Source organism: Protopterus annectens, chromosome 7.part1 (assembly GCF_019279795.1).
Source record: "Protopterus annectens isolate FY-2018-M chromosome 7.part1, PAN1.0, whole genome shotgun sequence".
NCBI classification, from domain to species: domain Eukaryota; kingdom Metazoa; phylum Chordata; order Ceratodontiformes; family Protopteridae; genus Protopterus; species Protopterus annectens.
The window spans coordinates 262,059,496-262,084,022 of record NC_056740.1 but is presented as its reverse complement, the minus strand read 5'-3'; the positions used below and the strand labels follow the sequence as shown (position 1 = coordinate 262,084,022).

Genomic DNA, 24,527 nt, shown 5'->3' with positions numbered 1-24,527 from the left:
TGAACCTAGCACAAAACCGACAACCAGAGACGTCATGGTCTGGGCCTAGGCAAGGAATACACTTGAGAATGAAAATCCTTATGAGGTATTTGCTTCCCACAAGAAATGCAATTATTAACTTTGTCTGACATCGGTCGGAGGCAAGAAAAGTTTCCCCAACGGGGTACTTAGCTTTAGAGAAGACTTCGGGCTGAAATTCGATTCGAAAATCTCAGGAGCTGGCCGACCGGCACTTGCGAACTGCTTCTGCTTCGGGCACCGCGCGGCAAGAAAGACTGAAGAAAATGGCGTCGGCTGCCTCTTTTATACCCCTGTCGCACTGACGTCAGGGAAGAAGCGACGACAGCCGACGCCGGACCAAGGCTTTGGGATTTGGCAGACTGCGGGACCGCCTGACGACAGGATAACCCAAGTGCGATGACTGCAGCAGTATAACATGATGAACATCCCTTTTTACCTTTAGGAGGAGGAAAGACGGTCTAAAAAAACAAATGTAGACCTGGAATTTAAGGAAAGGAGACACAAAAATGTTTCAGTTCCTGCGCAGCCTTGCTTTTACTCTGGAGGGACTTAAAAAGTTCAGCAGTACTAGCAGAACCAAAAAGGTTCTTTTTATCTGGAGGGGCATCCAACAATTTAGCCTTAATATAATCAAGTAAGGGCTGGAGATGAATTCAAGATTAATGCCTGAAAACAGAACCAAACGCAGCAGTCCTAGAGGAAGCACCGGCTACATCATAACTACACTTAACAGAGTGGCGAGCAACTTAAGAGGTAGAACCCAACAAAGAAAGGGCAGAGACCTTCCCTTCTGAATCAGGGAAGTCAGAAATTGCTTGAGAAACAAGACAAAGGGCTTAAACCATACCTGGTCATATTAGCCTGGTAATTAATATCAGTAAAAAACAGAGTGGCAGCAGTATATACCTTTTTGCCTAGATGTTCCATGGCTCTACTGTTCTTATCAGAAGGAAGTAATTTAGTGGATGGCAAAAATTTAAAGGTTTGACAGAAGACAGAAACCTTACAGAGGGATCAGCAAAAGGACATCTGTACAAAAACTTGCAACCCTGTAACACTTGTCAGGTTTCTTAGGGGCTGGAGGTTGGGAATCAGGGGAAACAAAAGTTGCTGAAAAGGTATCTAAAATGAAAGTCAAGACCGGACATACAGCTGAGGGCTTGGGAGACTCCATCTGGAGGAGTTCATAATACCTCCTGTAGATCAGAGTGTAAAGTGTGTGCGCTTTTATCTTTAAGAAGCATGCAAGGCTGTACGTGCACGTATACAACACACACATGTGCACAACTTTAGTGCCATTTTGAAGGAGCAGCTATGGAGTGAGCATGCATAATAATAGTCATTAACTATATACAAGTTACTTATGTTACAGTCTATAGTCAACAATAGTAATGTGTTTGTACATAATAAAGCTGCTTGAACTTAAGTGACAAAATATTTGTTTATTCATTTCCTAACATGAAAGTGACACCTCCTTTGAATATCAGAAAAGTACAGTTTTGTACCTACCATAAATGTAGATGTTCGAAGATCCACATTGCTGCAGTCCTTACACTTGGGTAGTCCGCTGTCCTCGGTCGGCCCGAATATCAAAGTATTAGGCTGACGTCGGTCAAGGCGCTCAAGACTGACGTCAGGGTATAAATGCGCATGACCGACGTCATATCCTCAGTCTTTTCTTGCCCCAGATGTCAGAAGACCCTAAACAGAAAGGTCAAAAAACCAAAATACAACAAAAAACAACCAACCACCCCTGTACTAAGCAGATGTACAATATATACAATATTTACAATATGTACAACCCAAACCACACAACCGCCTCTAACTACAGAGGGGAAGGAGGGAGGGTAAATTGGACTGCAGCAATGTGGATCTTCGAACATCTACATTTATGGTAGGTACAAAACTGTACTATGTTCTTCATCTCACATTGCTGCAGTCCTTACACTTGGGTAGAATCCCAAAGCAGAGATAAGGGAGGATGGCAAAACTATAAAGCAGAAGGAGCTGCCAAAATGCCCTGTAAAATTGCAGTGGCAAAACCAGCCCTCGATTTAGAGTAAAGTGGAAGGTGATAATGCTTAGAGAAAGTATGCACTGAACTCCAAGTAGCTGCCTCCAAAATATCTTTAGTTGCCACCCCTTAAAAAGCTGTAGAAGTGGCAGTAGCCCTAGTGGAATGAGGCCTAATCCCAGCTGGAACCTCCTTGCCATGATGGGAATAACAGAAAGCAATACAAAACCCAATCCACTTAGAAATAGTTTGTTTTGACACAGGCTTGCCCTGAGAACCCAAAGCAAAAGAAACAAACAACTGCTGAGACTGCCTGAACCCTTTAGTTCTGTTCAAATAATATCGCAACTGCCTGTGTATATCCAAAGTGTGCAAAATCTTTTCCCCTTTATTTTGGGGTTTGCATAAAAAGTAGGCAAATGAATAGTTTGGTTTAAAGCCACACTAGAAACCACTTTAGGCATAAAGGAAGGATTAGTACAAAGATACCCTATCCTTATGGAAAATTAAGAAAGGCTCAACTGCCATAAGGGCCTGTAATTCAGAAACCCTTCTCGCAGAGGTAACGGCCAACAAAAAAGCAGTCTTCCATGATAAATATTTCAACTCAGCAGTAGCTGCAGGCTCAAAAGGTTGTAGAGTGAGTTTCTCCAACACAAAATTGAGATCCCAAGCAGGAGTCGGAGCTCTCCGTGGGGGTCTTATATTCTTTGCCCCTCTAAGGAATTGCTTAAACAAAGGATGAGAAAACAATGGTGGTTCACAGTCATAGTGAGCAGAAATTGCTGCAGCATGAATCTTAATAGAAGAGAAGGACAAACCTTTGTCCAGTAACTCAGTAAGATATTGAAGAGCCACACTTAAATCAGGCTTAGAAACATCAAAATCCTTTGCTGCACTCCAAAATAAAAATCTCTTCCATTTATCTGCGTACACTTTCCTTGTACTAGGCCTTCTGGCCTCCAAAATAACATTCAAAACTTGCTGTGGTAGCCGAGACCCTCCAGGGTTTAAAACAGAATATGCCAGGCTGTCAGGTGAAGAGAGTGAAGTTTGACATTGAGTAAATGACTGTTCTCCTGAGACAGCAGGTGTGGAATCGAAGGCAAAGGCCATGGAGGCTCCCGTACCAGACTTCTCAGTAATGGGTACCAGTGCTGTCGAGGCCAATCTGGAGCTATTAAAATCATCTTTGGCTTGTCCTGTCTGACCTTTAGGAGTACCTTTGGGAGGAGAGGCAGAGGTGGAAAGGCATACACATGAAGATTGTTCCAGCTGAATGAAAGAGCATCCACTTTCCAAGCTGTGTGATGAAACCTTTTTGTGTAAATCTTTGGCAGCTGGTAGTTCAGTGGAGAAGCGAACAGATCTATGTCTGGAGTTCCCCAGGACACTGTCAATTTCTGAAATACATGAGGATCCAATTTCCACTCGTGGGGATCCATAATTTGCCTGCTCAACACATCTGCTAAGGAGTTCTGTGCTCCCGGCAGAAACCTTGCCTGAATATTTAGTTGTAAACTGAGAGCAGTCTCCCACAAAATCATTGCTTGTCTGCATAGAGGATAAGAATGTGTCCCCCCTTGCTTGTTGATGTACCACATGACAGTTGTGTTGTCTGTTAGAATCAACACCTGCCCTGGAAGAAGTAAATCCTTGAAAGCTATTAATGCAAATTGGACTGCTAACATCTCCTTCAAGTTGATATGTAGATGTTGAAGTCTGGCAGGCCACGTGTCTTGTACCCACTTTCCATTTAGATGAGCTCCCCAAGCTTTGTCTGAGGCATCTGTCGTTAGAATCTGACTCTCCTCTGGCCGGGTCACAGAGAGTCCCTTGTTTAGGTGACATTCCTGAGCCCACCACAAAAATTCCTTTTGAATGCAAGGTATTATTTGAATGACAGTGTCCAAATCTTGGCAGTGCTGTGTCCATACATTTTTGAGATACCATTGCAGCTTCCTCATATGCAGTTTGGCATTGGGAAGCACCAGAATACAAGATGCCATGAACCCCAAGGCTTGAAGGACTGTCCTTGCAGTCAGCCTGGACTGATGAGACAATTGATGGAAGTAAAGAGAAAGATTCTTTTGTTTGTCCGGGGTCAAAAAAGCCATCTGGGCTGCTGTATTTAGTCTCACACCCAGAAAGCACATGTCCTGAGAGGGTACTAGACTGGACTTTATTTCGTTCACAGAATACCCCAGGCATCTTAGCACTGCTATCACATATTGCAAATGATGAAGAAGTTCGTCCTTTCCTTGGGCCAGAATCAGGCAATCGTCCAAATAAGGATAGATCTGAATTCCTCTTAGCCTGAAGAAAGCTATCACTGGAGCCAGAACCTTCGTGAACACTCTGGGCAGTAGATAAGCCAAAGGGCAATGCAGAGAACTGATAATGTGAAGTCCCAGCTCGAAAACGCAGATACTTCCTGCAACTTAGCCTGATAGGAACATGAAGGTAAGCCTCCTTGAGATCCAAAGTCACCATCCAGTGATCCTTGCCCAGCAGAGGTAAAAGCTGTTGTAACGTCAACATTTTGAACTTGGGAATGTCCAGATAAGTGTTGAGGATAGATAAATCCAAAATTGGTCTCCACGTGTTCCCCTTCTTTGGTACTAGGAACAGGCGAGAATAAAATCCTGGGCCCACTTCTGGGAGAGGGACCGGTTGTATGGCCCCTATTTGGAGCAGCAGAGAAATTTGCTTGCGAGCCTCTAGTCTTTGCTGAGGAGGAACGTCCGGCATGCCCTTGAAAGGAGGCAAGGTATGGAAATAAAATCTGTAACCTTGGTGTATGATATCCAATACCCATCTGTCCTGGGTAATCAAACTCCAATTTTCTCTGAAGAGAGCCAACCTTCCTCCCAAAGGTGCTGCCAGACAAGAAGGATCTGGCAGCTGAAAAGGTAGGTCATTGGGCCTGTTTACGAAAGGACTGGCCCCTGCCCTCACCTGAAGATTGTGCAGGAGAACTCCCTGTTCTAGGCCTGAAGGAGCTCTGAGCTCTGCCCCTACCACGTCTAGATCTACCCCTAGACTGTGACTCATAAGAAGGGTATGTCCACCCCTTAGCAGGCCAATTCCTACTAAACTTCGGAGGCTGGACTTGCAAAAAATCTTTAACAGTCTGCATAGACTTAGCCTTGTCTTCCATTTTCTTCAAGACTGACAACAGGTGAACCAAACAACACATCAGACTGTAAAGGAGCATCCAAAATCCTTGTCTTAACATGTTCAGATAAATTCTGATCCCTCAACCAGGCGTGCCTGCGAAGAACTGACCCAGTGGCAGCCACCCTAGACGAGGCCTGTACAGCATCAAAACCACATTGTAAAGAATGCTTACCCACCTGTTCAGAGACATGTACTAAATCTTGTAATTCCTTACACTCAATGCCTTCCGCCAGAGCATCTACCTTAGACTTCAGTTGAGAAAGTAGATAATTCTGATATTTCAACATATGAAACTGGCAATTCAAAGCCCTCATAGCCAAGGTGGAAGAAGTATAGACTTTCTTTCCCCATCTATCCAAAGCTCTGGCCTCTTTATCTGGAGGAACCGGATTTTTTACAACAGAGGCCTTGACACCCTTAGGTCCCTGACTAACAGTTTCTGGGTCTGCCCTAGGACTCTTATAAAGATATTTATGAGCCTCAGGCACCCTATAATACCTATCCGGTTTAACAGGAGCAGGAGGCAAAGAATCAGGATTAAGTGAAGCCTCCGCAAACACATCTTCCACAACATCCAGAACAGGAGGTATAGCCAAAGGCCTATGCTGGGGTAAAAGTAAAAACTCCCTAAGCCTTTTCCTGGAATCAGAGAAGTCCTGACCTTCCCACTTAAAATGTTCCCTCATGGAATGAAGAGTCTCTGAAAAAGAAAAATCCTCTGGAGGAGAAGCAGAAGGGGTAGAATCATCTGCATCAGAATCAGAATAAGGAGAATACTCCTGCAAGTCTTCAGCCGAAGACTCTGAAACATCTGAAGGCTGCTCAAAACTCCCCAACTCCGGTTCCACCCTAGGCCTCTTATCTGGAGGGGGCAAAGAACCTCTAATCAAAGTAATTAAATCTTCTGCCATTTTAAGCATGTGCTTCTTGGGCACAGAACCAGAAGAACTAGGAGTAACACCAACAGAAGCTAAACCTGGCCTGCCTCTGGGAGAAGCCTTAGAAACAGAAGGAGAGGGCCTAACCACCTTAGGAAGGGAGGGGAGTACAGTAACCTGAGAAGCCCCTTCAGCCTGACCTGCCTCCTGGGAGGCCACATCCTGCAATAACAAAGTCTCCCCCTGAGACTCCAGAGAAGCCTCCGGCGGAACCACCGGTTCCACTGACGCCTCTAAAGAACCGGCGTCCGGTACGGACGACTCTTCTTGTCTGGGTTTAGCTGCCTTGTCTTTGCGCTTCTTTGAAGAAGCGGGCGTCGGAGCGTCCGACGGCATCTTACAATTGCACCGCTTCCCAAAGACTAACCTGGCACAATCTAGCCTTCGCTTAATAGTGCGTTTATTGAACCTAGCACAAAAGCGACACCCTACAACGTCGTGCTCAGGCCCCAAACAAGGAATACACAAAGTATGATAATCTCTATGCGGTATCTGCTTCCCACAAGAAATACAGTTATTCACTTTTTCTGACATCCGGTAAACCACTGAGGCAAGAAAAAACTTAAATGTTCCCCAACGGGGTACTTAGCCAACTTTGACTCGGTCTGAAACTCCGAATTCGAAAAATTTCAGAACGCCGAACGGCACTTGCAACGCTGCTTCTGCATCGGACCATGCGGCAAAAAAGACTGAGGATATGACGTCGGTCATGCGCATTTATACCCTGATGTCCTGATGTCAGTCTTGAGCGCCTTGACCGACATCAGCCTAATACTTTGATATTCGGGCCGACCGAGGACAGCGGACTACCCAAGTATAAGGACTGCAGCAATGTGAGATGAAGAACATCATGAGAACAGTCCCATTTAAAATATTCCATCATATAAGAAACAGCATCTCTAAAGTAGACTTTTTCTACGGGAGAGGCTGGAATGACAGAATCTTCCTCCTCAGACCCATAGTCCAAGGAAGAAGGAATTTGTGAAGAATAAGCCAAGGACTCCTCCCCAGAATCCAAACCTTCACCAGAGAACTCCTGCTGTCTGGGCCTTTTAAGAGGAATAGAGGTTTATGGAGGGAGCAGGTACAGAAACCTTTTGTGGAGGCTTTAAGGCATTAAACAACCCCTACATAAAAATGCTGCCATTCATGTTGGGAATCTTTGACAGCAGGGGAAATATGCTTTTTTGTGTTTTTTTTTCTTTTGAGGTATATCTGCCTAAAAAAACCCTAGGAGGTTCGGACCCTTGCTGACACTCAACCAATGTAGTAGGAATCTCCTGCCAGACTAGAATTAGCAGTATCCCCCTTGGTCCCTCAGATATAATTTGCCAAGTTTCCCCCTCAATGTCTTGAGTGGATGTTTGCAAAGCCTCCGAGGATATGCGAGAAGTTAGATCCATACAGGTCTCCTTTTAGGGTTGCAGCAGAGGAGCCAGACAACAACCAGCCAATACTCCAGGCTTTCACTGGAGAGAGACATCTGGGGGAGGTGGGACAGCAGCCAAATCAGGTATGATTTTTTGGCCTTTTTCTTGGCAGGCTGTTGGCCTTCGGGATGGAAGATTCCACCATAGCATCTTGTGCCAACCATTTACGACATTGGTTTTCCAAGTAAATCAACAAAGAGGAGAGATGATTATGAAGGGTCTTAGGGACAGATGCTTGGTAGCTAGAACACTGTGTATGGCTGTGAGAAGCACCCAAACAGAAGATACACTGCTGTTGATGATCTTTATGGGGAAGCTGCCTCCCACACTGACATTTTCCTTTCTTGGAAGACGCAACCACAACAAAATAAAAATAAAAATAAAATGAGATAAGAAGAAACCCCAATGGGGCACTTATCTAAAAGCATGACTCAGCAACAAGCACAGAAGCAGCATTCAGACCAGCGGCTGGACGTTGGGCTATCCTTGGCAGGAGATCCCTTATGTCAAGAATACTGCAAAACAGTGAAATGGAAGGACATCATATGTTCCATGTGATATTCTACAGGCCTTTGCTCCCTTTCATGTCACTCTGACAAAAATGATCATACAATAACAGTGGCACACAGCCACCCATGGTGCTAGCCATATCTGCTGGGAACTTTATGACTAGAATGGCTTTCATATAACACTCTAGAAGGCTATCAGACTACAAAAAGACATAAAACAAAACTACTCGAGATGACGACCACAGTTTTCCATGCATGGTTTCTTCAAGGTGGATCTTTAATATGTCTTTACATTACTTTTTTTTTCTTTTTACAACTACAGATCTCTAGCCATGATTAAGCTATAATATAGGGTCTGGTTTGGGAGTCAAGTCAGGCAACACAGTCTCTAGGCTCTTTAGAGGATGTTGGAAAATTTTCTGGGTATCATACCTAAAAAGAGTAGTAATGTCAAACTGTATTCCACTATCTTGATATCCTATCACTCTTCACAGTCTGTCAAGATATGTCAAACCTATTTTCCAAAGGGGTAACAGCAAACTAAATTCTATTTTATGCTCACTATTAGGAAGAAGTCACATTCATATTAAGTAGTAACAGACGGATCTAATTTACCGTCACATCATGGAAAATCAACAGCTCCTATGTCCACTTGTGTAAATCATATTTCTGCGTCTCCCAACATGTAGAAAACATCTACTGTATTCACATACTGTTTTGCTTCTACTTCTCAAATGGAACCATTCAAAAGCAAGGCTTTCCAGAGGAATGTTGTGCCTTTTCATATTGTTACTTTACTGACTCTCTGCTTTACTTAATTTGGATTTTCAAAGAACAGAGAATCAAGGAAGCAGTTTCAATGATTTCTGAATAGGAGAAACATTCCTCTCGTGACTAAGCTGTGGCACCATAAAGCCTCACAGTTTACTAGGTCTAGCTGCACATGACAATGCACTACTTATTTCTGTGTGTCTGTATAACAAGCACAGACAAATAGTATGCTACGCAGAAAGCATATTTACTCCAAACAATGCCTGCACTGCTTCTTACAGCAGGATAATGTTTCATTTGTTCCATATCCCTGAAAGGTAATTATCCCCACCTATACATACATTTTAAACACTAGCTACATCCAATTCAGCTTCTTGGGGTGTAGGCTGTATTCCAGCAAGCACATGGCATAAAGTCAGGAATCAATCTGGATAGGACTCCAGTTCACTGCACATCTCAAGCACACTGACAGCACACATACCATGCAGCCATATGAACATCAGCAATCAGGTGAGCACAGGAACACTTGTGTATGCATAATGTGAACACAAGGATGATGTGCTACTATGCTTTACAATACATTCTGAAAACAAGAAAAAATATAGATGAGGGTTTTTGAAAACTGCCGAACAGTGTGGGTCATTTCAAATAGGATGGCATTTGTAAAATATATCTAAACAAAGAGTTGCACAGTCCAGTTATGGATACCTAAACTCCAATAGTACTTTCCCAGCTATGCTGATAAAACACAATTTTCATAACTTGATCCCTAAATGCAAAAGAAAAAAGAAGCAGAACATGTAAAATGTAATTTTCTGCCTAGACAGTAAAGCAAATCGATGCCAGCAATTAAAATGGTGTTCAAAAGCACCAGTAATTCATTATTTTGAGAAGCAGACCAAATGATGTTGCATAATGGAATAGAAATGCTTAGCACCTCCCTACAGCCAAGCACTTCCATTATTGGGAACGTAATAAAGTTCTCAATGCTTATAAACACATGGCTGCACATCTCAGCTGACCTAAGGGATGTGGTTACGAGCATTTAGCAGACAAGGAAAAAGATTAACTGTGCAGCTATATACCTTTGCAGATAAGACAACAGCAAAGTGGTACTTGTCCTGAGAACTGTAAGATACACCCTTTCTCTCATTAAAGCTTACCAGTCTTATAAATCAGGGCTGTTCGACAGAACAGCAGATTGACCTTTGCCGTAATGGGCATCGTATTTTTACATCTTCTTACACCAACAGACAACAAAGTGAAAAGTGAACACCACTGATTGTTACTCAATTATAAATTTATTTCCAAATGTAAACATCACTAACCATGCATACAAGTTAAGACAACATATTTTACAATTGTGTTATTTTGTTTTTGCATAGAACGGTCACAATATACAATCTACAGAGTAAAAAATACATTTTAAAAAGAAAAGCAGAGTAAGAAGAAATCAGCAATTTTATGACTGTAAAGCTGTAATACTTCAATGTAGTGATTTTGGTTGGTTGAACAAAGTGACTGTCGGCAGCATTTCTGTGTGCTTTGTGATTAAAAAAAACAATATCCTAATTCCAAAAAGTAGTTGTAGCAAGCAAGGTTGGTGCAAAAATATCACCAAAAGCCACAGCAGGCATTAAATTATCAACTTAACCATGTAAATGAAAAAGGCAAATGTATATACAGAGAACAGAGTCTCTTCCCTGTTTGTTCATTAAACCTATTTAAGCATATAGAACTATAGCATTCAATACAACACAAGCAGTATTCTCACAAATATATAAGTATGTTACACAATGAGCTAATTAAAACCTGGCATATTACCATAGGAACATGAGTTATGTGCAGCACCTCCCACATGAAAGATATTATGGCTAGTGAGTGTGAATCCACTAACATTACCCTCCCCCCCAAAAAATGGCTGATACTTGTCACTGGAGCACTACAACTTCTACCCTACTGGAAGAACAACAAGAAATAGAGGCTACAATGCTCATCTGACTACCAAATACAATCTGGCACACAATTCTTACACCACATCTGAAACACAGGAGAATATGTGCACGGAAACCTTTTTAGTAATTTCCTAAAATTTCGGTAGGTAAATACTATACCTTTACTTCTGTTATTCCATGTGCTTAATGAGGCATGCATGATCATTGCTCAGTTGCAATTGAGCAATCCCACAATGACCCAGTCATCAGTGCACTGCACAAACTGTCAGGATAGTCCAACACCTGGTGGCAGCACTGCTACTGCTGGAGAACAAATGCACAGTTGACACTCCTCCTTGACTGGCCAAAAAAGGTCAAAGTAACAGATAACTGAGATGGTAGTCCAATATGTTAACAACTCTTTAGAGATATACCCTTAATCACAGTCCCCAAAATGAATAAAGTTTAAACAATATGGGTTGTCAAGGCTCATTTTAGATTCCCTGTTCATAAGTTCATAGATGTGTACTAGCCTAATGGCCCTGGAGCCATTACAAGCCTAGCTCACAGAAGTGTACTGGCATCGTGCCACCTGAAGTTAGTTCCCAATGCCTCTATCAAGTAGAGCCACTGGAGTGATCCCCGGGGTGAAAGCTGTAAAAGTAATGTAGTTGGTCAAGCTATTATATACTAATGGATGTTAAGTGGTCTTACACCAGAAAGATAATGACCAACAGAACCAGCTGACCAACAGCAAGAAGACCAAGACAGTTCCTTAATGTCACACTGAGATGACCTCAACCAAAGCTTTGACAAGACGAATAAACCAAATAAAAGTGTTTATGAAGGGGACAATACCTCCTGTACCCATGTGTTCGTGTGTATGGGAGGGGTGCTTTGACCTCCCAACACAATTTCATGAATATGCTAACTTCACAGCTGCACAATCAAGGAGAAACACCAAAACTCACCCCCACCTCAATAAAAAAGTCACTGCTGACACACAAACAGAAATATCACTGGCAGTGATTCCCTAGGGAAAATAATAATGAACTGCAGACCGCAGAGTGGACTCTGAATTGAAATGTCATGTGGTTAACACTCCACAAGGGTAGGGAAGCAAAGACCAATCATCACTTCATTTATAGAATGCAGGAAGTATCTAACCAGTAATCAGAACAGATGAAATAATTCGTTTTCTGACTTCAGGCAGCTTGAAATGAATGTGAACAGTGTCAGTAGAACCAGTGTGAATAAAGAGTAACCATGTAAGACTGAAGTTAAAACATACTGCTAAACATTTAATAAGCAATGGCACTATGTATGCATAGTTCTCTGAAGCTGACTTGTTTGCTGGGAGACACCAACTGTCAACACAAATATATCAGAAGGAAGACATATTGTATACCATTATAATATCTTAACAATGTGTCAACAATATTTATACAGTATATGATTTAATAAGTCACATTTATTCAAAAACTGAATAAAAGGGCTGAGGTCATTGTAAATGAAAAATGTTTTCACTGACATGGTAATCCCAGGGATGATTAAAATGGTGCGCATGTGTTCAAGATGCACAGCACCTTGCAGAAACACGTTGCACTGTGCTTCTGGTAGCTTTTCAGGAAGCATCATATTTGGGGAGCCATGTTAATCAAACATTACCTATATCAGAATTATATACAAACATAAGCCAGACGCCATAACATTTGACTGCATGAGAAAGCGGAAAAAAATAAAGATACCAGGGCAAGTATGAGTGAAGTAGAGTACTTAACTAACTCTAATATGCAAATTGAACATAGTTTTATTACAAATAAACCGGGATCAAGATTTTACAGGCTCATGAATTATTCCAAAAATTAACAATGCTGTAATGCCAGTACACTAATATTAGATATTATTCTCTATTTTTATTTATTATGTCACTTGATGGGTTGCCAACTGGCTTACTGACAAAACCCACACTGTAAAAGTAGCAGACTTCAAATTCAGCTCCAGACAAATGACAAGTGGAGTTACCTCAGGGTTCAGTCCTGGGACCGCTCTTGTTTGGCATCTACTTCTCTGAAATACAGGCCAACACTAAGGGACTCTGGCTAACAAAGTTTGCAGATGACTGCAAACTTAGAGCCATTATTGAACCCCAAAATGACGTAGATATTTTACAAAAGGGCCTTACAGAAACAAATGCTTGGTGCCAGATCCATGGGCTCAAGCTCAATGTCAAGAAATGTATAGTTATCCCATTTGGGGAAAAAACATGTACCCGTGAATTACCACATAGGTGGCAGTACACTAAACACCGAAAGTGTGATGAGACTTATGGACACAGGTGGACAGTGGTCTCACCTTCGATAACCACATCACCACAACAGTCAGGAAATCCTTCTATGTGGCACACCTCATCACTAAAGGCTTTTCATTCAGAAAAAAATGAGGTCATTGTCCCACTGTACTCATCCCTCATTAGATCCATTAAAGAATACAACACCCCGTTTGGTATGTACCTCTCAAGACATCGGCAACAACTGGAAAGACTGCAGAAATACCTAAAGAAAGAATCACAGGCCTAAAGCAGATGCCCTATGCTGACCATCTAAAAAAAACTCCAGCTATGGTCTGTTGCATATCATCTACTCAGCCTTGTTTGTTAAGCAGAGATCGCCTCTATGTCAAACCCAGAGCTGTTGGACAAGCTACACTTAAAGAAATCCCAATCCCTCAGAGCCACACGCTCCAGGGATCTAAACCTCGTCTTCATAATGAACAAAACATGCTGGAGGCATAGGTTCCTGACCCAGAGACTACTCAGTCTCTGGAATAGACTGCCCATACATGTAAAGCAGAGCGCCTCTTTGGACCTCTTCAAAAGGAACCTTGACGATTGGATGGGAGATAGGAAATTCACCCCAGGGATCACGTCAGTCGCCCTGCTAGACAGGGGTCCAGGGAAGTAAATATTGCGGGAAGAAATAGCCAGGGAATTGTTATGGCTAGACTTGTATAGGCCCTAGGGCTGATAGCCTAGTACCAACCTATGAACCTATAGGTTCATAGGTAGGTAACTAGGCTATCTGCCAGAGGGCATTTATAAGTCTAGCCAGAGTGTGTCTGCTTTCGCAGCCCCATTGATTAATTAACTGATCCTCTATCAAGCAGAGCAAATGAAGTGATCCCAGGAGTGTATTTTCTGTTACCCATCCACTCATCAAGGTTTCTCTTGAAGTGTGTTAGTGAGGGGCTCTGCCTAATGTAGTTTGGAATTTTGTTCCAAAGCATGGAGAGCCTCTGACAGAAATCTATCCCTCCAGCACGTTCCATTTATTGTTGTGGCGAGGTTTAGCTCACTAGAGCGCGTGGCTTGCAGTGACTTGGATTTCTTTAGGTGGAGCATGTCCATCAGTTCTGAGTTGGGCATGGCTTTGTAAGTCAGGCAGAGATCACCTCTGAGTAAGCAATATGCCACTGACAGAGTTTTTTCAGTCGGACTGTATGAATATGTTTGAGGCCAGTAATCCTCTTGGTGAGGTACTTTTGTGGTCTTTCCAGCTGTTGGAAGTGTCTTGTGAGGTACATATCAAATGGTTTTGAAATGAATGATGGCTATGAAATGATTTATTCTGCCAAATGAAATTATGTTAAATACACAGGTTGAACTGCACAGATTTTATATGAACTAATTAGATCCAAACACATCACGCAAGTTGATTCACTCTGCTGGGTGTAGTTGTTGAAATATGGAATAAAATTACATAGAGGTAGCTGTAAAAGCTCTGCAAGAGACTACGATTCTTTTTTTTATCTGTTTATGCATATATTAAGGAGGCACTTGGCATACTCATGTGCAATAGTGAAGGTACCACAAGGTCTTCAACTTAACCAGCAGATATCTATGCAACACAGTTGAACTGACATTGTGGACTTGGGAGAATCTGTACACAGATCTCCTTAATTAGGTCAATTCTTCTGATATGGCCTGTGATGTCAGTGAACACAGTGATTCTCGTTAACATTCATATTTTTGTAGCTTCAGGGTCACTGCAATATAAACCAATGATTGCAGTGATGCAGACTGCATTAGCTCAGATTGGTTGTCAGAGACCTTTTACAGATTTGATGTCCATATAAATACAGACAGACATGGGGCCGCAATGCACGCTGCTGGATGCATGTTGTTTCTTGTCAGTATCTTTCTAAGATTTTTTTATATTCAACAGAGGCTGATGAGAGTCAGAGACAAAATAAGTAGTTTATTCCAACTATGAAGGCTGCAGATCTATTATGCTACTTTGCAATTCTGTAACACCTTCAGTTTTGATATGCAAGCATTCTTAAAAGGTGGGCTTTCCTAACAAATCAACTGTGATGTTTTTGAGGGCATTGCATGCTTTTTCAGAAGGAAAGGGGGATGGATCACAAGTCAAATTACTTATTAAAAAAGGGGGTGGATGACGAGTCACACAAGCTATTCTTTAAAAAAAATTATATTCTAAGTACCAAACTGAACAGCACATACCATATTCAGCACTAGGCGGTGTCAGAATTCAAGACAAACTTTTGGTAGTAGTATCAGTGGATTAACAGGATAACATGACGTATGGTCAACGACAAGAAAAATGAATATATAGACATGTTCATTTACTCACTCATTTTCAGAAACCTGTTTTATTCTATACAAGGTCACAAAGAGTTGTAGCCTGTCGTAGCACTCAACAACATATGCAAGCTAGAGAACCCCAATGCAGGCTAATCAGTAGCAGCTGGAACCGACATGCTAGCATTATCCTGTTATCCTTACAAATGCATTCTTGTTTCCTAATAGTTTAAACAACAGATATTTAAAATGCAGATATTTTTACCCACTGTTTACATCTTCTGTTTAACTATAATGTCCTTCACATTTTAAATATTTTGATGCACTTATTTTTGGAAGTGCTATAAATTCTGATGAGTGCTGAAAACTTACTTTACAACATGAAAGACAAATTAAAGATTACTACAATTTTAATGCAAATGGAAGAAATGCAAGCAGGGTTTGCACTTATTTTATAATATTTGATGTTTGCTTAAGTTCAGCATACCCAGATAAAGTTTTCCCTAACTGGAAGTCAGTTTTGAATAATTATTATCTCCACAGAAATGAGGTAAGCACACAACATAGTACCCTGAGTCTTCTAATCATTTTCTTCTCTTCCTGAAGCTCATTACTAAGTAGCCTAAAAGTAGGTCTACATTGAGCCTTAAGAGGCATTTCAAAACTGTATGGTGCAATGGTAAAAACTCACCAGCAAAACTATGAATACCTGAATGGTTAGAATATTTTAGAAGCAAATAGTGTGGTGTGACATGTATGCTACAACAAAAGCTGTTCAGCACTCTTTTTACAGCAATCTGCGTACTTTCACATACCATTTTGACAGACATGTAACCAAGCATCTACACATGCACAAAGCACTGCTGAATTATGCAGGAATCATTCCTTAAAACAAACTGATGGCTTAAACTCCTTAGCGTCTGTCATCAACACATGCTGTTCAGTACAACAGTCTGCATTTCTGAATGTCTCAGATCTGTTAATCATACAGTAATCTACAATAACATGGGTTTTCTGATGGCATACTACTTGGAGGTAATTACACATTTCGGTGCTTCTGTAGTACAAACATTTTAATAACTGTACATCTGTGACCACTGTTTAAAAAAAATGAAAAGGTCCAGCCTAGTAAAAGAACTGATAAATAGGAAAAAATAGTTAACATAACATCAATTTGAAACAAATATACATAAAATACTGAAGTACTGTAAGTGTCTGCTCATCAACATTTAAGAAATTGCCTATAATAAAGATGAAAGAGTGCAAGACAACAGTTAATTCAAATGTGATGCAAGTACCTATTAAACTACTTAAATCCTATAAACATTATAAAACAAACTATCACAGTCAATTTAACATATAAAAAAAAACAGACTGGCAAAACTGGATTAATGCAAAGCAGCAATATGACGAATGGATAAATCCTTTGGAATGTGCAGGCATTCATTTCATGAAAAACAGCAGATCAGTTTATTAATTTCCCACTATGCTACACCTCACAACTGCTTAAGGCAGTTTGTTTTTACCATAACATGGAAAACACAATATTGTAAAACTAATAAAAAAAACAAATAATAATAATAATAAAAACACCTCTACGCCAGCTCATCTAAACACCGGCTTTTGCCAAGTAAGAGGCAGAATGCCAATTCACAATGTTGTGGTCTGATTTTATATTCTGTATGTCTTCTATAATATACCCAATAAAATTGACCTGATAATATTGAAGAATTCTAGAATAATCTCAAAACATTCCCTTTTTTAACTATGTCTTGGGTGGCAAAGAAAATGGAGTAGTTTTAATGAAAATGAGAAAATTCAACAATACTCAAATACCCTCAAACACCACTTAGCTAAAACATATACTACATTTAAAGTATACTTTGTATAAGAAACTAAATCATTTTAGTCATGTATGTGTTTGCTCAGACTTCTACTATTATGTTACATTTCCTGAAAGTTTCATGTAAGAATGTTGATCTACAAGTAGGCAGACTGATAATTTCAACAGACGAAAAACATTAATAAGGAAAGAGTTGAGACAAACAGTTAATAACTTGTTACGGGAACACTACTATTTGTGTTATCTCAGTTTCCTTAAAATGGATATGTAATACACTTGTGAGCAAGCAGGCGTGAGGTCTTAGGTAGGCAAGGAAAAAGTCATTCTGCTGATAAATAAATCCTAGCTGAACCAGGAAATATAAAATGCTCCTTAATGAGAAGATGCCTTTCCAACACAGATCTGTACAACTGGAATACATACATCACAGTTGCTTAATGCGTTAAGGCCTCTCTTTTGAGAATTAAACCAAATGAAATATACCAAGTTTGGTGCTCAAAACAAGAGTGAGAAGTTAGTGCAATGGGAAGGTGTGTTTAAATTCATCATCCTGAAAAAAGGCTTGTATTGCTCATTATACAAAAAAAAGCAGCTGAGTCAAATTTGTGGTCTGCTTTGCTAAGAGAGTGAGGACTCTTTTTTTTTTTTCTTTCTTTTTTTAAACCACACTATCAGTTTATCGCACATGAGGCATACACAAAGTCATCATTGGATTTTTGCTACAAAAGATATGGATTTGACACAAAATTCATTCCAGTACTAGTCTTCCCAGTGTGAATAAACAAACATAAAAACCTGAGTGCAAATATCTCAAGTAAGGCTGTAATATGGGTATGTCTTCATTGTGTTTACTGTGTAACAACAAAAATCCATCCCTGAGAGGGGGAAAATTCAACACTGTTGAATTTCAGCTATAAAGATGCTCCCACTGTGCAGTCTTATTAACTATTGTATTAAAGCTGGATGCCTGATGTGGAGATATATTTTTTAAACAGCACTATACATATATATTTTTTTGATGACAAGAAATTACTTTTAAAACAAAAGCGCATCACAAACTGTAGGCATCTCATCTGTGGGTGCAAGAAGCTAAAAATCAGGACAGTTGAGATCTATCCTTTGTATGAGGCTAGTTTAGCTGACATTTTGAAATATCAGCAAAAAATTGCCCATGAGATTTCACAAACAGGCAGCTACATATATACTACATGACAACATACGAGCAGAAGGGAATAAAATCCTGTGCAACACAATCCAAAAACTGTGCATGATCTGACCGAGGCAAAGTGCTGATGTCCAGTGCAGGTAGGATTATGGGGAGCCAGCAGGGCTAATGGTTGGACTTGAAGCATCAGAACGGCTGTAATCGCTAACCGAACCTGTTCTTGAGTTGCTGCCACTGGGTCTTTTCAACATACTTGGGTGGAAGTTGGGATGACGCTTAGCATGTTTCGTCAGATGGTCACTGCGCATGAAGCATTTAAGACAAATGGGGCATGTAAATTTCTTCTCCCCTGTATGTGTACGGTAGTGTCGAGCCAATTCATCTGATCGAGCAAACTTCTTGTTGCAGTCTTGCCAACTACATGCAAATGGTCTTTCTCCTAACAGAAGGGGAAAAAAGTAAACGATTATGAAAAATCTCTGTTTCACAATACAATCAATATATTTCTTATCGAAAACAGACTAGGGGCAGAGGTATAATGAATGCATGTTTTAAGAATGGAAAAGTCTTGATTAGAGTATATATTCTGGATGTTTAGCTGTGACATGACATTTCCAAGTCCAGGCATTTCATACTCTTACATTCCATTATACTGATGAACTAAGGTGATGAAAAATGAATGAATGGATCACACTAATTAGAAATATGGCGAACAGAAATTCTGCATACCCATCTTAAACAGGTACCATCAATATGCATTTAGAAACTCCAGGAATTATCTAGATTATTACCATTTATAAAGTATACTTTTAAAATGCTTCTGCAGTACTTTTCCGTTAAACCCCTACTACTTTGCGCTGCTGTGTTTTGCCGGTTCTTCAGCTGCATGTGTCACTAACATCATTATTCTTGCATCCAAATTATTTACTATTAATTTTCATATCATTATCGCTATTAGAAAATGCCAGCACAGATAACAGTGAGTGTACTGCTGCATTTCTGAGAAGTACGACTGTTTCTTTACAAGAAATGTTCAGGCGAAGGAAGTTGCCATTGCTAGATATTTACCAGCCTCTCCCACACTGCAGATTTTTGTAGTCATGAAATGATTTGTAATTATAGTGGCAAAGAATTTTCTTTGAATGGCAAGTGCAGTCAGCACAGAGCGATTACAACAATTGCTTCATTTACTGCCTGAAATGTACTGCTGCAGTTTCAAAGGCGATAACATCGCGTTTTAAGGATCAAACATTCAGATCATCCAGACAACCATATGTTTGGGTATCCTGCAAATACATGCAATACACAGAGTGAAATTTAAAATATATGTCAGTCGTGTGCAGGGAATAGTATAAATAATAATGAGAAACAAATTAAAATGAACTGGGATTTCTCAGCAGTCTTATGTTGCCATTTTACCACAGAATATTACAAATCTCTTTTAAGGGCGCATGCTTTACAGAAAGGCAGCATCTTTTATTATGACTTTTGCCCAACTGGGTTACAACACAAGACTGTGTGAAAAAGAAACTGTTAAACAGTACATTGTGGTGAACAAACAGGAAATACCGGCAAAACACAGCAGTGCGAAGTGTTAGGGGTTTAACGGTACTTTCCGTTAAACCCGTATCACTTCGAGCTGCTGTGTTTTGCCGGTTCTTCAGCTGCATATGTCACTAACATCCTTATTCTTGCATCCAAATTATTTAGTGTTAATTTTCATATAATTATTGCTATTAGAAAATGCCAGCACAGATAACAGTGTGTGTTTTGCTGCATTTCTGAGAAGTATGGCAATGCTTCTTTAGAGGAAATGTTCAGGCAAGGGAATTTGCAATTGCTAACTTTAGGTTCAGTGATTACTGTTATAGAAATCCATCATCTCTTGTTATGATTTTTGCCCAAGTGGGTTAAAACACAAGATTGTGTGAAAAAGAAACTGTTAAACAGTACAATGTGGTGAACAAAGAGGAAATACCAGAAAAACACAGCAGCGCAAAGTGGTAGGGGTTTAACGGAAAAGTACCTGTTCTGCCTTTTCATTTCAAAAAACTGCAAATTCACAGGTCACTATTTTGCACCACTTAATCAACTTGAATATAATGTGTATTAAATGTTGTGCATATTTTAACTGGCATTTCTACTGTATTCCAAACAGTGCAGATTTGTCAGGACTCTAAAGATTATGCAGTGCAATGCAGACTTCTGATACAATCATAGAAGAAAGGGATAATATTAGCTCTCATTCACATTTATGATTCTAACAATTCCTGAACAGAGGGCTGTGTATATATGTGTGATTTAATCTTTGATATGACTGACACACAAATGTCAGTTCAAACATTTGCATGTAATGAAATGAAACACAGCCAGACATGTTGAAACAACTCCACCTCATCACAACAGCAACTTAAATATGATCTGCACTACATGTTATCATAACAGGATAGTGTTGCCGTATATTAAAAATATGCACGAGACACACATGTAGGATTTAATATTTAAGCAAGTAAACAAAGCAACTCCACCAAGGAAGTGATGCAAAAGTTGCCTAATCACACCTTTTCAAATACGTCATTAAAGTACAGATACATGTATACACATTACATCACATACAAACATCTCAAGAGTAGACTTGTTCAACACTGAGGTGGCCAGACCATTAGTGCCAACACTTAAGTCTGTCTGTATGAGACATTATGTGAAAAATATTCTCCAGTTTCACTGCTTATGCCGAAGAGAAACATCTTCATATGCCAGGATTCACAACAGACCCATGTGAGATACACTAGTACTTTTCCTGGGACCCATGATCTTTCCTACTTTTAAATCAAAAATGTTTAAAATGTTAATTTAACCATAATAAACAAGGGATAGGCTAAGATGGGAAACAACTGAGCATGAGGGAAAACTGAGTCACAGTCAGGCAGTTCGGGAACTGCACCTAATTTTTTTTCCAGTTACTATTTTCAGGTAACTTGCATTTTATAAAATAGGGCAACAGTTATTTACAAAGACTGTCTACAAAGCAAGTTTATTCTTATTAATCTAAACAAGATACCTTGATTTTCTACATTTACGATCTTTACACATTAAAGGTTAAAAAAAAAAAATCGTTAAACTAACTTTTAACTTTTTTAGATTTTATCTAACACCTGCATCTAACAGCTGTGAAACTTTGTCTAACAAAACTGCAAACTTACTCCAATATTTATCTCTCACATTTCAAAGATATGGGGTCTATATTAATTCATCGAAGGTTCAATTCAGCAAACCTTTCTTAATTGAACCCTAACCAAACATTCATTTCAGTAAGTGTTGATATCCATGGAAAATTTACATAGGGAAAGGAAGCAGTTGGTCAGCAGCACAAATATGCCCTTTTCTCACTGTAGTGCAATCTCGTAGTTGGTATTTACAGTTAGGGAGGGTGTGGGGAGAGTCCCCCACATTAGTGGGTTTTACATACTGTGGTACCTCTTCTGGTGTTGTTTTGGCCAAGTGCTTAGTTTCCCCGTTTAAATTTTTTTAGATGAGAACATTCGATGAAGTGCATGTTCGATGGTTAGGGTTCGATGAAGAAAGGTTCTCTGAATTGAACCTTCTAAGAATTAGTATAGACCCAAAATTATGGGCTAGCATCAGAATCGATTACAGCATTATGTATATGTTCAAAGTTATCCATTCCTTACAAAGTAAGAACTGCGTAGATACCACACAATACAGTCAGCCATTCTCACTGAAGAGTATGCAAAAAAAAAAAAAAAAAAAAAAAAAAAAAAAAAAAAGGATGACTTCAAGTACCGTTTACTACGTCAGAACTTCTCCAACTAGTACCTTGAGAGTGAAAATGCTCTACAAAAGAACTTCCATGAAAAAATTTCACCAGAAAAGAGAGAAAGATAGATAATTCTCACTTCTCCCTGTAAACTGTCATTTCCTTATATGAACTGTCAAGTTATGAATTTCCAAAAGTCTGTAAGAACGCCCTCGGAGTGTTTCTTGAGAATGGCAGAATACCTATAACTCCATTCAGTCTTCCATTTTAAAAACTACTTATTCTGTTAAGGATCACAGTGGTAAAAGACCACATCATAACAAGCAACAGTCTCCTTCTCATGCTGTGGGATTCTCAGGAAAGCCAAGACAGCATTTCTCTAAAATGTCACCAGTCTGTCCTGGAGCCTGCTGCCACTGGGTCATATACAGTACAACTCTACTGCAGGCACACACAAGGCAATATACCCAAATAATTTCAAACAAAATAACAAGGAAGAGGAGTAGATATTCTTTGAGATCCTCCCTGGCCATAAAGCTCTTGATTGTATCAAGAGCAAGCCCAGCCAATCTGTGAATAAAAGTACAGTTGTGTAAGTAACTTACTGCACAAACAAATGTTTGAATACATTACTGCTGCAGTAACTACACTCTTCCAATTATATAACAGCAGACAGTATTCCAAAGCCTTAGGCTCCTTCCACGTGCACCCTTCCTGATCATTTCATGATCTCCTGAATGGAAAAAAAAAAACAGCCTGGGTGTGAAAAGCTTTAGGACTTCTTGCCAATTGAAAAAAAAAAAGGGATGCCACATTCCTGAGAAGATAGGTAAAGGTAGGGACAAATATACACACCCTTATGCAGACAAACAAACACCAAAGAAGGGGAGATGAAAGGAGAGAGTGGCTAATGCATAGGTGATGCATTTGAGCATCTCCTATTATTGTAAGTCTACTTACACAAAATGCACGATGTTTATCAATCAATGCTGCAGTAGCTTTACCTGTATGGTTAGAATATCAAAACCTAACAGTTGGGGGGGGGGGGGTGAGGGTCCAGAAACCTATGGAAAATGGTCCTAGAAAAGGTAGTTCTAGACCTGGAAAAGGAATCTAGTTTGTAATGTATGTAGAGAGTACCAAGTACCTGCCTCTAGAAGGCTTCTAGACTCCACCCCTGACTAAAAAGCCACTTTAGAAGTCAAATCCCTCACATAATGGGTCTGGACTATAACAAGAAGTGTCCCAATTATGACTGGAATAACAAAAAGGAAATAGCAAGGGATAACCATCTGGAAAAGTCTGTTCTGACACAGGTTGCCTTTTTTCTTAAATATTTTGTTCTGTTCAGATAACACCGGAGTGGACTATGCACACAGTATGAAGAATCTTTTTCTCCTATTCTTTACATTTCAAAAAGAAGACGGGGATGAACAGTGTGGCTTAATCCAAACTCTGAAACCACTTCAGACATAAATGAGGGGTTTGTTCTCACACAGACATGGTCTTTGTGAAAAAAAAATGCAAAAAACATACAGGGTTGACCACCATAAGAGCTTGCATCTCAGATACTCTTTCTTGCAGATGTTGGTACAATCAGAAACACTGTTTTCCAAGTAATAAAGCATAAATCAGCCTAATGAGCTGGTTCAACTATTACAAGAGAAAGACAAGATCCCAGTAGGTGCCACCTGTTTTTCTAGATGGACACTTGTAAAACCCTTTCAAGAAAAGCTTGACCAAATATCACGACAAAATGGAAGCATCCATGTGCAGACAATGCTGAAATGGTTGAGAGATAAACCTTGAGGGGGATAACTCACAAAGATATTGCAAATCCAGAGATAAAGAAGCCCTGAATAGGCTCTGGTCTTATCGTAGTACCAACTGGCAAATCTTTTCCATTTACCAATATAAAATTTCCTAGTAGCAGGCTTCTAATACCTGCTGCAAATACTAAGAAAAATGTGCCTAAAAAGTATCAAAACTGAATTATCCAGACAGTTTGTTGCAGTTGCTTGAGGTTGGCAATGTATCAAACGCAGCTTGTCTTATAGGTTCATAGGTTGGTACTAGGCTATCGGCCCTAAGGCCTATGCAAGCCTAGCCATAATAATTCCCTGGAAATTTTTTCCCACAATATTTACTTCTCTGGGCCACTGTCCAGCAGGGAGACTGACATGATCCACGGTGTGAATTTCCTATCTTCCATCCAATATTCAAGGTTCCTTTTGAAGAGGGCCAATGAGGTGCTCTGCTTAACATGTATGGGCAGTCTATTCCAGAGTATGGGGAGTCTCTGGGTCAGGAACCTATCCCTACAGCATGTTTTGTTCATTGTGAT

The 24,527-nt window shown here is 40.0% G+C and overlaps 1 protein-coding gene across 1 annotated transcript in view; it reads right to left on the bottom strand.

Moving 5' to 3' along the window:
- Positions 1-15,449: 15,449 nt before the first annotated feature.
- Positions 15,450-24,527, bottom strand: part of KLF13 (Kruppel like factor 13) — a 255,094-nt gene continuing 246,016 nt past the window's right edge. The window contains exon 2 of the mRNA XM_044078708.1: positions 15,450-18,844. Coding sequence (XP_043934643.1) covers positions 18,552-18,844 — 293 coding nt within the window. The 3' untranslated portion in view covers positions 15,450-18,551. The remainder of the gene's footprint in view (positions 18,845-24,527) is intronic.